Below are 13,576 nucleotides of genomic sequence, written 5' to 3'. Positions count from 1 at the left end.
AAAAAAAAAAAAAAAAAAAAAGGAAAAAAAGAGATCTATAAATGAGAGTGTCTCGGCCTCGTGTTCCTTCAAAATGTCATTTATTTATTCAACTTTCTTTTTCCCATTCAAACCATTCCTTTGTTTATTCCCCTGCCTCTTCCACACTCCCAACTTTCATTCAAATTCAATTCTCTCTCTCTCTCTCTATATGTATGTATGTATATATATAAACCGACAACTTTGTGATTCTAAGAACATACATAAAACAAACCAGACAGCAAAACCAATCTCTTGGATTCCTCTTTCAGGTGGGTTCTGCTTCTGCGTACATTTCTGCCAGAAAATGTGTGCGGTGATAGAGAAGTCGTCGGGGGAAGCGTTGTCGTCGCCGGAGACGAAGAAGGCTAACAGGGGGTTTCGGTCGGAGAAGAATGCCGGGAAGTTGAAGCTGCAGCCAACTAGGAATTTGGATTCCGGCCACCCGCCTGGAATTCCACTCCCTAAAACGAGGAACTCCGTGGTGGTGTCTCCGGCGCCAGCCGGACATCAGTTTGATGCAGCCGCCGTCAAATTGCAGAAAGTTTACAAAAGTTACCGAACGAGACGGAATCTCGCCGATTGTGCTGTTGTCGTTGAAGAATTATGGTAATAAAACAAACCCCACAATTTTTTTTCCTAATAAAAATGAATGATAATTTTTATCTTTTGATGGGGTTTTCAGGTGGAAGGCGTTGGATTTCGCCGCTCTACGGCGGAGTTCAGTGTCGTTTTTTGACTCCGACAAGGCGGAAACCGCCGTGTCGAAATGGTCAAGGGCCGGAGCAAGAGCTGCAAAGGTACTTTATTTTATTTCATTCATTTGATGTTGATAGTTAATCGTTCTTTAGTTTGATTTTTTCTTCTGTCAAATTTTGGACCACCTTTGTTCTTCACATACATTCATATCTTTCGCTCTTACACAGTTTTCTTGAACTAAAGATCTGTTTTTGGTTGTGGGTTTTATATTTTTTAGGTGAATAATTTGAATGGGCTTTGATTTTTCATTTTTCTTTAACTTTACGTTGACTTTTTGTAATAAGTCAATTATTATCCGTCATCAACAATGTATACCCGTCAATTCAGGCTATATTCATCAACAATGTATACCCGTCAATTCAGGCTATATTCAAACATATTGATCCATAATATATGTCATTATCGATCAAAATTTAAAAAAAAAAATTAGCGTGGAGCGGTATCTGAACTAAACTTGTTTGGTTGCAGGTGGGTAAAGGGTTATCAAAGAATGAGAAAGCTCAGAAATTGGCTTTGAGACATTGGCTTGAAGCTGTAAGTCTCTTGAAAGCTTCCATAATTGGAATGTCTTTTATTTGTTATTAATTTAAAATTCCTAATTATTTTAATATAATAAATGGAATAATTTAATTATACAGCAAAACTTGGACGTTACCAGTGGGCATTATATTTTTAAATAAAGAAGAGAAATGAATTTAATAAATCTTGGGCGTTCAAATGAAACAGATCGATCCACGTCATCGCTACGGGCACAATCTCCACATGTACTATAATGTTTGGTTCCAAAGTCAAAGCTCGCAGCCTTTCTTTTATTGGTAAGTAATAACAAACAATTATCTAAGTTGGATTAAATATATGCGTTTTACTAATTACCATTTCTTCAATTTTAAATAAAGGTTGGACATCGGAGATGGAAAAGAGTTGAATCTCGAAAAATGTTCTAGAACAATTCTCCAACGACAGTGTATTCAATATCTAGGACCAGTAAGTATAATAAGAATAATAATAATAATTAATTATTAATCTTTTTAATAAGTTGAGTTTCGACAGCAAACTTAGAATTAAAGTATAATAATTTTAATATGAACTCGGGTTATTTGGTTTTGGTGGCGTAGAATCAAAGGGAGGCTTACGAGGTGGTAGCGAAGGAAGGGAAGCTTGTATACAAACAAAGTGGCAATTTCGTAAATACGGCGAATGACTCCAAATGGATATTTGTTCTTAGTGCTTCAAGAAATCTGTATGTGGGGAAGAAGGTGAAAGGCCATTTTCAACACTCCAGCTTTCTTGCTGGAGCAGTCACCACAGCTTCTGGCAGATTGGTAGCTGACAGTGGCATTCTCAGGGTAATTTATTTATTTATTTATTTATTTAAATGCATAATTTTTAATTAATGGGTTTTGGAAATTTGATTTTTTTTTGTTTTTTTTGTTTCAGGCTATATGGCCTTATAGTGGCCATTATCATCCCACGGAAGAAAATTTCATTGAGTTCACTGAGTTCTTGAAGGAGAACAATGTTGACCTAACAAACGTTAAGGTATAAACTTTGTTTTTTAAGGTTAAATTATTGGTATAATACATGAATTTGTTTGAAAAAAAACACTAATTTAGTTTTGGGACAATGCAGAGATGTGCAACAGACGAGGACGTGCCACCCAATGACAAAGAGAAGGGAGAAACCGATGAAACCACAGAGGAGGAGAAGGAAGTGACAGGGGGCGGTGCCACCACCGAGAAAGCTGCAGCGTCGTCGGGAGAAGCGGCGGAAATGGAACGGCACTGCAATGTGGTTCAACGCAGAAGCAAGTGGACCACAGGCGCCGGTCCTCGAATAGGCTGCGTAAGAGAATATCCAACACAGCTTCAATTTCAGGCATTGGAAAAGCTGAATCTCTCGCCAAGAATCACATCTGTTCAACAGGCATTCAACTCCAACTTGCCAATTCCATCACCAAGGCCTAGCCCTAGAATCCATATGTCCCCTAGGCTCGCTTGCATGGTGCTCTCGAGTCCTCGAACGTCACAATACTAGTTGTGTCGAGTTCATGAGATTATTCAATGACGTGTATTCTGTTGCAGGTAGAAGAGGAGAATTCATTTCATAGTTTTAGAGGGCAGCCATGATTGAATAACTTTTAGTTTTTAGTTACAAATATTTAATTCATTTCAATTTTTCTTTTCTTGATTTCTTATATTATGTTGACTTATGATGCACGATTAGAGGTGACATGCAAGACAAAGAGGTGACATGCAAAACAAAGAAAATTTGTCGGGTACTTACACCCTCCTATCTATAATTTTCAAGAATTACTAAAAATAAAATCTTTATTGAATGAGACCTAAATGATTTTAGTCTTACAATGACTTAAATCAATTACCATGTTTCATAGCCAAGCAATGAAAAAAATTTAAAATAAAAGGAAAACTGGTTTTTTAATGCACGATAATCATAACAACAGAGAGGTTTATACAGACTGTGAGTAGCTTGTCTGAAGTTAATAGAAAAAAGTAGCATAACCTACAAAACATGGATGTTGATGTTGGCAGGCTAATTCAACTACACCCGACTTTGAGACGCATATTATGCTGTTATTCTTGATCGCCCCTTCGCGATCCTTCGAGCAATCACCTTCCGCCCACCCTTGGTTGCTTTGCTGCTCAGAGAAGAAAAAAGATTTTAACCATTTTAAAATTACTCCCAAACATGCTTATCGAGCCATTGTTCATGGGCAAGCACAGTGAAATTTAGCTGATTAAGGCAACCTAAGTTTAGGAATGGCGAAAGACATGCTTCAAAGTGATTTTGAATACAACAAAAGTGATTTTGAATACAACAAAAGAGATTTTGACCATTTCAAAGTTATTCCCGACCGTGTTCTAAGATTCCTATTTATAACAACTACCAACTTAACCATCAAGCTCTACCGAGCATGTTTAACCAAAGTATAACAGTATTTGCAGATTGTGAGTTCTCCCTTGTGAAAACACTATATATAAAAAAAATATATATATATACATGCAAGGCAATGGGGAGATACCGGGCAAAAAATCCATGATTCCTCTTCCGCCTGATGGTGCTAGGTTGAAAAGTCCTTTTAGGAAATAAGAGCATTGGTTCTTGAGTGGTAGAATTATCTCCTGCGCAAACAAAAAAAAGATTAGTGCCTAATGACAGCTTAAATTATCATCTGAGCCATGAAAATTGCTATCTCTATCCATGAATCATAACTCGGACAGCCTGCCACAGAAAGGTCAAAATATTAACTAACTACTTAAAACAAGTTTTCCTTTATTCAGGATTGCTCAACTTGCAGGGCACAACATTGGGAATGCTAAAGGAAAGTTCTTTTACGAAGGCTGAAACTCAAGCTTAAAATAGTCACAGTATTGCCTGCCCTCTCTTGTTGCCAGATCCCCCCAAAGAAACACCCAGTGAACCAACCTCCTAATTACCATATTCCCCTACTACCTAATCCTATCATTGAACTCTGCCATAAAACACACCTTAAGAACAAGGTGTGGATAAAGAGCCTTTGATTGCTCTCTCAGGTTAAATGAGCTTCTACAAAATAGCTAGAAAGGCCATTTCCCACAAAGCTTCTCACAAAGGAGATGAAGCCAACACCTCCTCAACCATTGAATGACAACAACTATTATTAGCCGAGGAAACACTGAAGTTGTCCAGAAAAAAGCCCCAAATCAAGGTGGCAAAGTTAAGTTTCCAAGGTGTTAGACGAACACGACTCTCCACAGTGATATGATATTGTCCACTTTGAGCATAAACGAACACGACTCTCCACAATGATATGATATTGTCCACTTTGAGCATAAACTCTAGTGGCTTTGCTTTGGGTTTCCCCAAAAGGCCTCATATCAATGGAGTTAGTATTACTCACTTATAAACTCATGATCATTCCCTAAATGAGCCGAGGTACAAAAACACATCACTCGGAGCCCAACAGCATGGAGGAGGCCCTCTAGATAGAATGAATGGTGCTAATCCTCCCATTCAAATACCCAAAAAGAAGGAAAAGAAAAGAAAAATTAGGACGCAACAGAAATCGCATACACTACGAATTAACTCTAAAGATCAGTTCAAGCGGAACAGGCAAAAACAGCATACCATCGGGTAAGAAGAACCGGAGCGAAGGAAGACCAAATGGGAAGAAGATGCCTTCAGATTCGAGCTTCCTCACCGATTCGGTATCATTCTGCTGCAAATGCTGAGCAGTCTGATGCTTAGAGAGTGAAGGAAACAGCATCGGAGTGACTTCAGCGCCGTGGCCATGAGACAAAGTTTGGGAATACCAAATCCTGCTAGTCTGATGCGCGGAATTCAATCGCAACCGATTGATCAAGGAATTTCCCGTCCGAACCAGAAGTGTGGACGCCATTACCAAATGAAGGAGCTGAATAAACCCTAGAGATGATCAGAAGAGGATTCTTCTTCCACTCTTGGTTTTTAAAAAGTGCTGGTCCGGTCAAGGTTCGGCTTTCTCTGAAATCTTCGATTCGGTTTATTTTCTAAATCGACAAAAAATTAAAGGTCATATTTATAAATTTAGTGGCTAAATATGCAAAATTTTAATTTTTCATGTCTATTTAATTATCTTTTCTTAGTTTTCTTTATATTTCATCTCATGTATCACTAATATACTATTATTATGCCGATTAATACTTGGTAATAAGATCATTATCATTGCTCCTATTGCTTCCAGCTCAAGAAGATTCAAGACAATGGAGGAGGGCTTTGGGAAAAAAAAAAAAAAAAATTATAAATGAGAAACAATTTCCTTAACAAGATTCATGCATCTTAATTTCTGTCTATTTTGAGTTCTTTCATCAAATCTTACTATCAACGTTTGCATTTCAATGTAATACATGGCCTGGTCTGCCCCGGCGAAAGCTTTTTATAGCACACCTAAAAGTTAGGATCAAGATATTTCAACTATTATCAGTTGTATGCTGAACACAAAGAAGATATAATGCAAAATGTTGTAGACTCGGAAGATAGATAAACAAACAAAACCCCCCAAACATCTAACTGTTGATTGATAAATAAAAGAACAGAAACAATGTGATGTGATTGGTGGCTATTTTAATTTTTTTAATTTTTTTTTAAATCTACTAAATCAAATTCATGGGATGAGGAAAAAAGTCATTCAACTAAAAGAAATTAACTCCTCCCCATACCAGGCGAGCGACACCCCCTTCCCCTCCCCTCCCCTCCCAACATTGTGTCTATATTTCCAATCATTTTCCTTGTCAGTTCAGTTCAAAGCAATGCGTCCGAAGAGCTTAGAAGAATCCAATACAAAGCAGTAAAACTGCATAGCAGCATCCGAGGGACTGTTTAATACTCGCGCCCCTTGTATGGCATTTCCTGTTGGTACAAATAGAAAAAAAATCCTCAAAATCTGTATAAGGCCAGCAGGATGAATGGAAACGAGATACAAACACAACACTCAACACTTTTATTTGGTCTTGAACTTGTGACACATTTGATCTCCAATTTTCAAATTTGATTTTTAATTTGTTCCTTAAGTTTGAAATTGGTTTTTATTTGATGCCCAAGTAACTTATTTAAGAAACGCATACCATCAATCCACGTTTAACTCCCACATCATCGGTTCATTAGCTCAACTAACATCAACTCTACCAAGGATCACTTAGAAACCAATTTCAAATCTGAAGGAATAATTATAAATCAAATTCAAACATCCAACACCCATAATGTCACTTTTGAAGCCTCAAATGACCAAGTAGAAACTCAATTCCAATCTCAAAGACCAGAAGGGATAGGTTTGTAAATCCAAGTTCAAGTCTTGGGACCAAAAGTGTATTTTACCTCATGCTCTAAAAGGCAGAAATAAAACCAAATAATCTAGAAGCAAAATCTAAAAGGCAACAATAAAACCAAAAGGTATCAAGACAATCAATGGACCCTTACAGGTTGGTAGCCCAGCATGTACATGGCAGGCCTGGGGTGACCAAGAAGCATGGGTTGTGCATACTGCATTCAAAAGAACAAAAATTGTAATGTACAGCAACTTTGCCTTTGAAAAAAAGAGATTAAGAAAGTCATAACTTCATATTTCGGTAACCATACTTGAGGTCCATTTGGCTGTACATATGCATGTGGTGACTGCATTGGCGCAACCATTGGGTTAAGTACAACAGGCTGATGACCTGCAAATGAAGGTCCAATCTGCAAAACCATGAAAAGTTGGGAACTATTACAGAAGAAGTGCATCAATCATAAATCTTCACACCATCGGAAAAGGGTCAAGATCCATAAGATCTAGACGAAGTAGCAGATTCTAGCAGATATGACAGATCAACAGCTAATAAAAAGGCTTTCATATAAATGCAAATACAATTATATTTAATATATGCTAATTTTTCAAGAGAAACAACAGAAGAAGACAATATATACATGTACTTACACCAACACCATAAGGCATCCCATGCATATGGGGTACTGCAGGCATGTTGCTCTGGTAGTAGAAGGAACCATCAGGTGCTGGTGAAGGTGGCCTAACAGGTGCTTGAGATGGGGTGAAACTCTTTGCATTAGGATTGAATTTGAATTCCTATTCACAATAGTAGGCAAAACATAAAAGAAGAGACGAACATATTAGTTTTTAGCTGCAACGAACTATAAAACTTCATGGTTGTCATGGTTANAAAAAATCAAATAATTAATAATGAACTAATTGAATAATTAATTATAAGTACAAACAAATGGATATAGTATTAATTTAACGAATTATTTTTTTTAATAAATATCTGTAATTACATTAATTCAAGATTAAATTAGTTTAGTCCTATAATTTAAAAAACGTTAAAATTAAATTAGTTTAGTCCTATAATTTTAATAAACTACGAGTATATAAATGAGGGACAATATCGTCATTTGTGTAAGACTTTTATGGGTGGAACGGAAATAAAAAAATTAAAGTAGACAATATCATATTATCGTGAAAATTATGTGAACGTTCTTTTGAAACAAATGTATAATCCAAATAAACAAAAATTTTAGTGTTCGAGTTAAAATTGATATTTAGTTTGACTTTATCATTATTACGAACACTTCAAAATTATATTTTTTTAAGAGCGATGATTTCAATAAATAAAATCATTGATAAATTTGACTTTTGATTCCATCTCGTGATAGTTACGAACGCTTCAAAAGTCATGTTAGAGAACCGACATTATCCCGACTCATCGGATACGAAGATATCAAATGGGCTATATTAAACTGGCGAACAAAAAAAAAAAAAAACCTCTAAAGGTACAAATGTACTTGATTAATGCATTCTAAACAAAGGAATTAATTAAACACTACTTTTAATACGTAGAAAAACAACGGGGAAAAAGGCAAACAACCTTTAAAATAATAAAAGTTTATTTTCAAAGATTCTTTACATTTTCTTTGTTTTATTATTTAATTGCTAGTTGGGTTTTAACAAACCCAGCAAAAAAAAAAAAAAAAAAAAATCAGAAATACCTTAGCATGAGGATTAAGGGTTGACTTTTCAGAGGATAGTGATCCTATTGATGAGCTAGGAGATAACACAGGACCACTGGAAGTACCAGCAGCACCATCAGAATTCAGTGATCTGGAACTACCAGGTCGTCCAGTAGGGTTCAACACTTGAACTTCTCCACGAGATTTTCCAGATTCTGGATCATCAGATAGTGCAGGAGGATTTAGCTTCTCATTATGCTTTGATGAAGCACAAGATGGAGCACGCAAGGCAACATCAGACAATGTCCCTTCATCAGGTCCATCTTTCTTTAATGGCTGCAAATCTATTGTTTCCATCACCAAATTGCAATTAGCAGCAAGTATTAACAAGTCGAAAAAAGTCAAACTTCTTGGTAAATTTAGGGAACAATCCGCATGTTGAATGTGATAAGCAATGTAACGCATAGACCAGCAAGAGAAAATTACCCAGAAAAAAAAATGGAAATGGAAAATACAATTTTTTTCTAGATAGATTGACTATGGCCAGCTACTAGCATGTGATACATGTCACTTTAACTCGTCAAATCAAAATAATAACAGCATTCTAATAAGGTATAAGCTAGGAATTATACAGAAAATGGCTCACCGTCACATTTTGCAAATTGAGAGTCATTAGCTGCCTGCTGCAATAATAGAAAAATGGAACCAGTAAATCCTAAAAAACTATACAGCAAGCAGCAAAGCAGATTCTACAAAGACTATTTTAAAACCTTACCCTGTCCTTTTCCACAGACTCCTCTGCATCATTCTCCCCATGCTGTTTGTCTTGGATCCTATATTTCAGATGGTCAAACCAGAAATTCAACCACAATAATGAATCATGGCGTCTAAAAGTATCATTCAATACTGAGACGGTAAATCCATTTTCCTCCTAAAAATACTGTAGTATTGTAAAAGTAAAAACCTGCTTTCAATTTCCAAAGTAGGCCAACTTTTGCACGATGTTTCAGATGCCAGCTGTCTGGCATGATTAATGGGAGTAGATCTGGATAGATCTACACCAATATTTGTCTGAAAGGGTTGTGCTTGATTCTGCAAACCAGGACAAGTTAGCCTTCATTCATCTCTAGAGACAAGAAAAGATTATAAAACATCTACAAGAAAATCTATTTTCAAGTTAACTGCTTACAGCAGAATATAAACCAAGCAGGATAAATAACCAAACAAACTATCCACAACACCAACTTGAGACAACTTATCAAATTTTGAGTTTTACTAATCATAGAAATACAGAACGTTATGTAAGGGCGAAGTTATAGTAAACCTAAATTGTCCAGATAACGGAATGAGTTCTTGGAATTTGAAGTGTTTATGCTGACATTATTATATATTTACTTTTTTAAAAAAATAAAAACTAATAACTTGAGCTAGGTAAAATTATATATCAAGATATTCCAAGCCTTCATCCAGTTTTTTTTTTTAAAAAAAAAAAAAATTGAAAAACTGGTCAGATAAGCCTAAATAGTAATAATAAGATGCTTAGGCTTGAAGATATGAGATGACATAATTTCCATAGGGAAGAGTATAAATATTGTAATATGCTCAGAACTCAAGGACACATTTATACAACCTATAAAACAGATCCTGTTCCAGTCAGGTCGTTAATTATTGTAATATTTTCCTTCATATATTTGAGAATAGAAAAAAAAAAAGAATTGAGCCGTGGATCATTAAAAGTTAATCTTCATGCATTCAACCACAGATTTTTGGAATGATTATCCATTGGAGGTATGGATACATGTTCCAGAAAAATGTAAAACAGACTAGGTTAACAGATTAAAACAGCCACCACTATTTTCCAAAAGATATTTGATCAAGATACTGAAGAATTGAAATCACAAGGAGATTATAATAAAAGCTAATTGAAGAAATACCAATGATGAAGAGCTTGAGACAGAAGCTACATCACTGCATTTTCCAGAGAATGTGCCTGCAAACATAATGTCAGAGCCAGAAGACCCCCCAAAGGTTTCCATATTACGTGAATTGAATGATATTTCTTCATTTTCATCATATCCACTATCATCAGCCACCTTCCCACGAACAACAGAAGAGAATCTAGTTTCCTCATCAATATCAAACTTATCGTGGAGGTCAATGCCTCTTTCCTGTTTAAACACAATAGAAGGCAAAATATTGAGTTCCAGAAAAGTTTACTCAAATTCTATGCCCGAGAAATGCAATCAGATGTCAAAAACTACCTTACCTCTGCTAAATGAAGATCTTCAGTGTCCTCACCCTCTATTTCTCTAGCTATCCTTGAAGCTTCCTTTTCCAACTCTCTTGTTTGAGGGCCCCTCTCAAGCCTTGTGGTATAAAGTTCTTCATCAAAAGTGCTTTTGACTCCAAAAAGTTTTTCATTAGCTTCAAACTGATCCCAACTTCTAAAACAAGCAACAGCATGAAGCACATTTAAAATTATATATAAGAATGAAACAAAAGTAATGTAAAAACCTTACAAGAAACATATACAGAAGTTATATTAACTGCTTCAGGAACTGACGTTCCATATCTAATAAGACACCCCTGTAAGAATATAAGATTACCTGCAATTATACCCTTGGAGATTCATTGCTAAATTCTTAGCAACCAATGAGAACAATCACATAAATAAACAAAATACACCTCAGACATGAGCTATAGACACCCATCCATCATCAAAAGCTTAAAATTTAAAAATATAGAAATTCATGAAGATAAATATGCCTTCAACTCAAGCCCATAAAATGCATTTAATTTTTGCATCCAACTTTTTCTACTATTTTTTTTTTCTGCCAATAATGACATTGTTTTGTGAAAAAATATTTGTTTTAAAGATACGTAGACGAACAAGCTGTAGCTGATAGGTCCAAACGTTCACAAAATTATTGTACTAGATCAATTACTTGATGATGGATATAAAAAGAAAATGACACCACCATTCAACACTAATAATAACACTTCACAAGTTCTACCCATTTTTTTTTTTTGTAATAATAGTTTTTAAATTAAAAACAGAAAGGACGAAGTAGTTCATAAAGAGATAATTTACATAAAAGAGTGGGAGACTACATAAATTATCTAACAAAAAAAAAAAAAAAATCACTAGAAAGATATACCAGCGTACCCTCGCTTGCTAGAAAGTGAAAATTCGGAAAATTCCCAAAATGAAGCCCTAAGAAACTATGCACCGAGCTCAATTCCATGTAGACATCATACCAGGAGCACAATCCAAGAGATAAGCCAACTCTCTTCAACCCTATGCCAAATAAATGGCAAAAGCCCAATAACCCAAAAGGAAATTTGATCTTAATGATAAATATGGGCCTCAGCTAAAAGATATGAAGGGACAATGGCAGAGCTATGATCAAGATCCTTCCACACAACATTACACAAATAAGGCAGGAGGAAACTTGCTTCCAGAATGAGATCATTGAAATTAATCTTCCCACACCACCAACGAATCAAGAAAATGATAAAGCTGAAGTGCACTTTAGCTCTCAACGTTTGATTGCAAAAGTGGAGCAAGAACCATATAAGGAAGAAGAAAACTCAAGGTCTCAGGAATCCTAAAATGAGCTGTGCAAAAGAAGCACTCCATAGAATCTGAGTCTATAATCTCTTACACTACAGGGTACCATTGGGATTAAAACTCCTCAACACATAGAATATAAAATATCCCAACTTCAGGAATAAACAATGCTGTGTATTTATGTAATATGGACGTAGTTATGAAATAAAATGACTAGCATGGTTCCAGTTTGGGCCTAAATGAACAAAAGTAAATCAACTTGATAGAAAAATAAGTAAATGCGGGGAATGAATGGGTTGCAATCACATTACAGGGGAACTCCACATGAATAGATAATTTCCAAAAGAAAAGATAAGTAAACAAGGTCTCAGGGAAGTGCATAATAACCTATTCCATGGACAATCAAAGATGCTATCCAGTTCAGGAAATTGAGGACTGTCATCATCAGGTATCCATGGTTTCAATTCTCTTTCTGCTTCAACGTGACAAGAATGTGAAATAAAAGAGTCTATCAAAAGTTCCTGATTTTCATTATGAACTTCATTTGACAGTCCATCCTTTGTAACAGTCACGTCCTGGAATCAATTGTTTTGCATAACGTTCAGATTATTCAAGACAGAAAAAAAAATGGATAAGAGAAACCACACATTAATAGTCAATTTTCATGGCCATCAGTTACTAACATAATATTCCATCGAAATACTATAAAAGAAATCACACAACCGCATGATATTATCACAAAAGTGGAACAAAAGATTAAGACTCTTGCAAAAGCTGAACCTTGGCTATAACTTGCACCAGTTCTTTAGCTGGTATTACCAAAGTCCTGGAAGGTGCCTGAATCAAAGAGTCTCCAATGGGTTTCTGCCCCCGAGAAGAAGTATCCTTTGTCAAGTGTGCCATTTTTAATATAATTCCTGAAAATAAGGTTCAAATAAACACTGCTGGAGGCACCAAACCATAAAATTACAGATGATGATAAAAAAATGGTTACAAAGCTGCTCGTCAAATGCATTGGTTGAGAACATACCAAAATCTTTTTCAGCATTGGTTGAATGGAATATTCCACTGTACATAGATCCATTTTTAACCTGAACGTCTACATGTTGCCCAACAAAACATGTTGTTAAATACACTAATCTATCACCAGAGGAAGTCCCAAAACTTTCGTCTTTGCTGCCAGCCAGTGCTCCTGTATAAACAAATATTAGAGAGAGGAATATCAAGTAGAACACATTTTCTTAAAAAATAAATAAATAAATGAACTCTTAAATGAAACTCACTTGCATTAGTTAATCGGCTGGGATTCGACTTTCCTGGCTGAAATTTATTCACAAACTTAGCTGCTACATCCCTATCACCTCTACGACGTCCAAAACCATTAGCAGAAAGCTTGGAATGTATGGATTGTTGTAGATTCATATCAGTAGCAATCCAGAACCTATTGAGTGAAGGACAAAATTTATGGGGTCATTTTTCTGCCAAAATCATTAATGTGTTTGAATTAATATCATGCTTCCTATGCATAAGTAACACGCGGAATATTCTGGAAGATCATTAGCCCTTGGAAATTATTGAAACAAACTACCAGCACCACTATGATTTTCTAGTGCCATATTGAGAAGGGGCAGACAAAAATCATCTGGTTAAGCTCTAGAAAAATAGTAGAATTCTTATGGAATTGAAGGAAATTCAGGGACTGAATTAAATTTGTGACATGTCCTCGGTGTACAAAAAAAAAAAAAAAAAAAAAAA

At 35.6% G+C, this 13,576-nt stretch overlaps 3 protein-coding genes across 8 annotated transcripts in view; 1 reads left to right on the top strand and 2 right to left on the bottom strand.

Annotated features, from left to right (window-relative positions):
* LOC111452497 (IQ domain-containing protein IQM1-like) overlaps nucleotides 1-2,931 on the top strand; it is a 5,324-nt gene extending 2,393 nt beyond the window's left edge. The window contains exons 3-10 of the mRNA XM_023093265.1: nucleotides 540-627; nucleotides 704-818; nucleotides 1,246-1,311; nucleotides 1,504-1,592; nucleotides 1,674-1,761; nucleotides 1,893-2,123; nucleotides 2,215-2,316; nucleotides 2,407-2,931. Coding sequence (XP_022949033.1) covers nucleotides 540-627; nucleotides 704-818; nucleotides 1,246-1,311; nucleotides 1,504-1,592; nucleotides 1,674-1,761; nucleotides 1,893-2,123; nucleotides 2,215-2,316; nucleotides 2,407-2,811 — 1,184 coding nt within the window. The 3' untranslated portion in view covers nucleotides 2,812-2,931. The remainder of the gene's footprint in view (nucleotides 1-539; nucleotides 628-703; nucleotides 819-1,245; nucleotides 1,312-1,503; nucleotides 1,593-1,673; nucleotides 1,762-1,892; nucleotides 2,124-2,214; nucleotides 2,317-2,406) is intronic.
* A 258-nt stretch (nucleotides 2,932-3,189) lies between these two features.
* LOC111452439 lies at nucleotides 3,190-5,254 on the bottom strand. The gene is made up of 3 exons (XM_023093171.1): nucleotides 4,903-5,254; nucleotides 3,818-3,917; nucleotides 3,190-3,433 (listed from the first exon to the last, which is right to left on the bottom strand). Exons 1-3 carry the CDS (start codon nucleotides 5,171-5,173, stop codon nucleotides 3,361-3,363), a joined length of 444 nt encoding a protein of 147 aa, XP_022948939.1. The 5' UTR covers nucleotides 5,174-5,254; the 3' UTR covers nucleotides 3,190-3,360.
* A 453-nt stretch (nucleotides 5,255-5,707) lies between these two features.
* LOC111452436 (polyadenylate-binding protein-interacting protein 3-like) overlaps nucleotides 5,708-13,576 on the bottom strand; it is a 9,694-nt gene continuing 1,825 nt past the window's right edge. For 3 of the 6 annotated variants that reach the window (XM_023093165.1, XM_023093163.1, XM_023093162.1), the window contains 14 exons: nucleotides 13,105-13,262; nucleotides 12,852-13,013; nucleotides 12,602-12,738; nucleotides 12,209-12,396; nucleotides 10,517-10,694; nucleotides 10,185-10,418; nucleotides 9,215-9,342; nucleotides 9,026-9,083; nucleotides 8,897-8,933; nucleotides 8,290-8,594; nucleotides 7,226-7,372; nucleotides 6,889-6,987; nucleotides 6,730-6,792; nucleotides 5,708-6,162 (listed from right to left, as the gene is read on the bottom strand). In XM_023093165.1, the coding sequence (XP_022948933.1) occupies nucleotides 6,133-6,162; nucleotides 6,730-6,792; nucleotides 6,889-6,987; nucleotides 7,226-7,372; nucleotides 8,290-8,594; nucleotides 8,897-8,933; nucleotides 9,026-9,083; nucleotides 9,215-9,342; nucleotides 10,185-10,418; nucleotides 10,517-10,694; nucleotides 12,209-12,396; nucleotides 12,602-12,738; nucleotides 12,852-13,013; nucleotides 13,105-13,243 (1,905 nt within the window). In that variant the 5' untranslated portion in view covers nucleotides 13,244-13,262 and the 3' untranslated portion in view covers nucleotides 5,708-6,132. Of the gene's footprint in view, nucleotides 6,163-6,729; nucleotides 6,793-6,888; nucleotides 6,988-7,225; nucleotides 7,373-8,289; nucleotides 8,595-8,896; nucleotides 8,934-9,025; nucleotides 9,084-9,214; nucleotides 9,343-10,184; nucleotides 10,419-10,516; nucleotides 10,695-12,208; nucleotides 12,397-12,601; nucleotides 12,763-12,851; nucleotides 13,014-13,104; nucleotides 13,263-13,576 lie in introns of those variants that run through there. The other 3 variants (XM_023093166.1, XM_023093167.1, XM_023093168.1) reach the window with 3 other exon arrangements.

This window comes from Cucurbita moschata, unplaced genomic scaffold (assembly GCF_002738365.1).
Source record: "Cucurbita moschata cultivar Rifu unplaced genomic scaffold, Cmos_1.0 Cmo_Scf00014, whole genome shotgun sequence".
NCBI lineage: Eukaryota > Viridiplantae > Streptophyta > Magnoliopsida > Cucurbitales > Cucurbitaceae > Cucurbita > Cucurbita moschata.
This window is presented reverse-complemented; position numbering and strand designations above follow the sequence as displayed.

Excerpts from the sequence above, each read along its gene's own strand:
- LOC111452439 (XM_023093171.1), bottom strand. The coding sequence starts at position 5,173 with ATGGCGTCCACACTTCTGGTTCGGACGGGAAATTCCTTGATCAATCGG. Across the intron at positions 3,918-4,902 it reads CCGGTTCTTCTTACCCGATG|GAGATAATTCTACCACTCAA; the intron begins GTATGCTGTTTT and ends TTGTTTGCGCAG. Across the intron at positions 3,434-3,817 it reads AATCATGGATTTTTTGCCCG|CAAAGCAACCAAGGGTGGGC; the intron begins GTATCTCCCCAT and ends TTCTCTGAGCAG.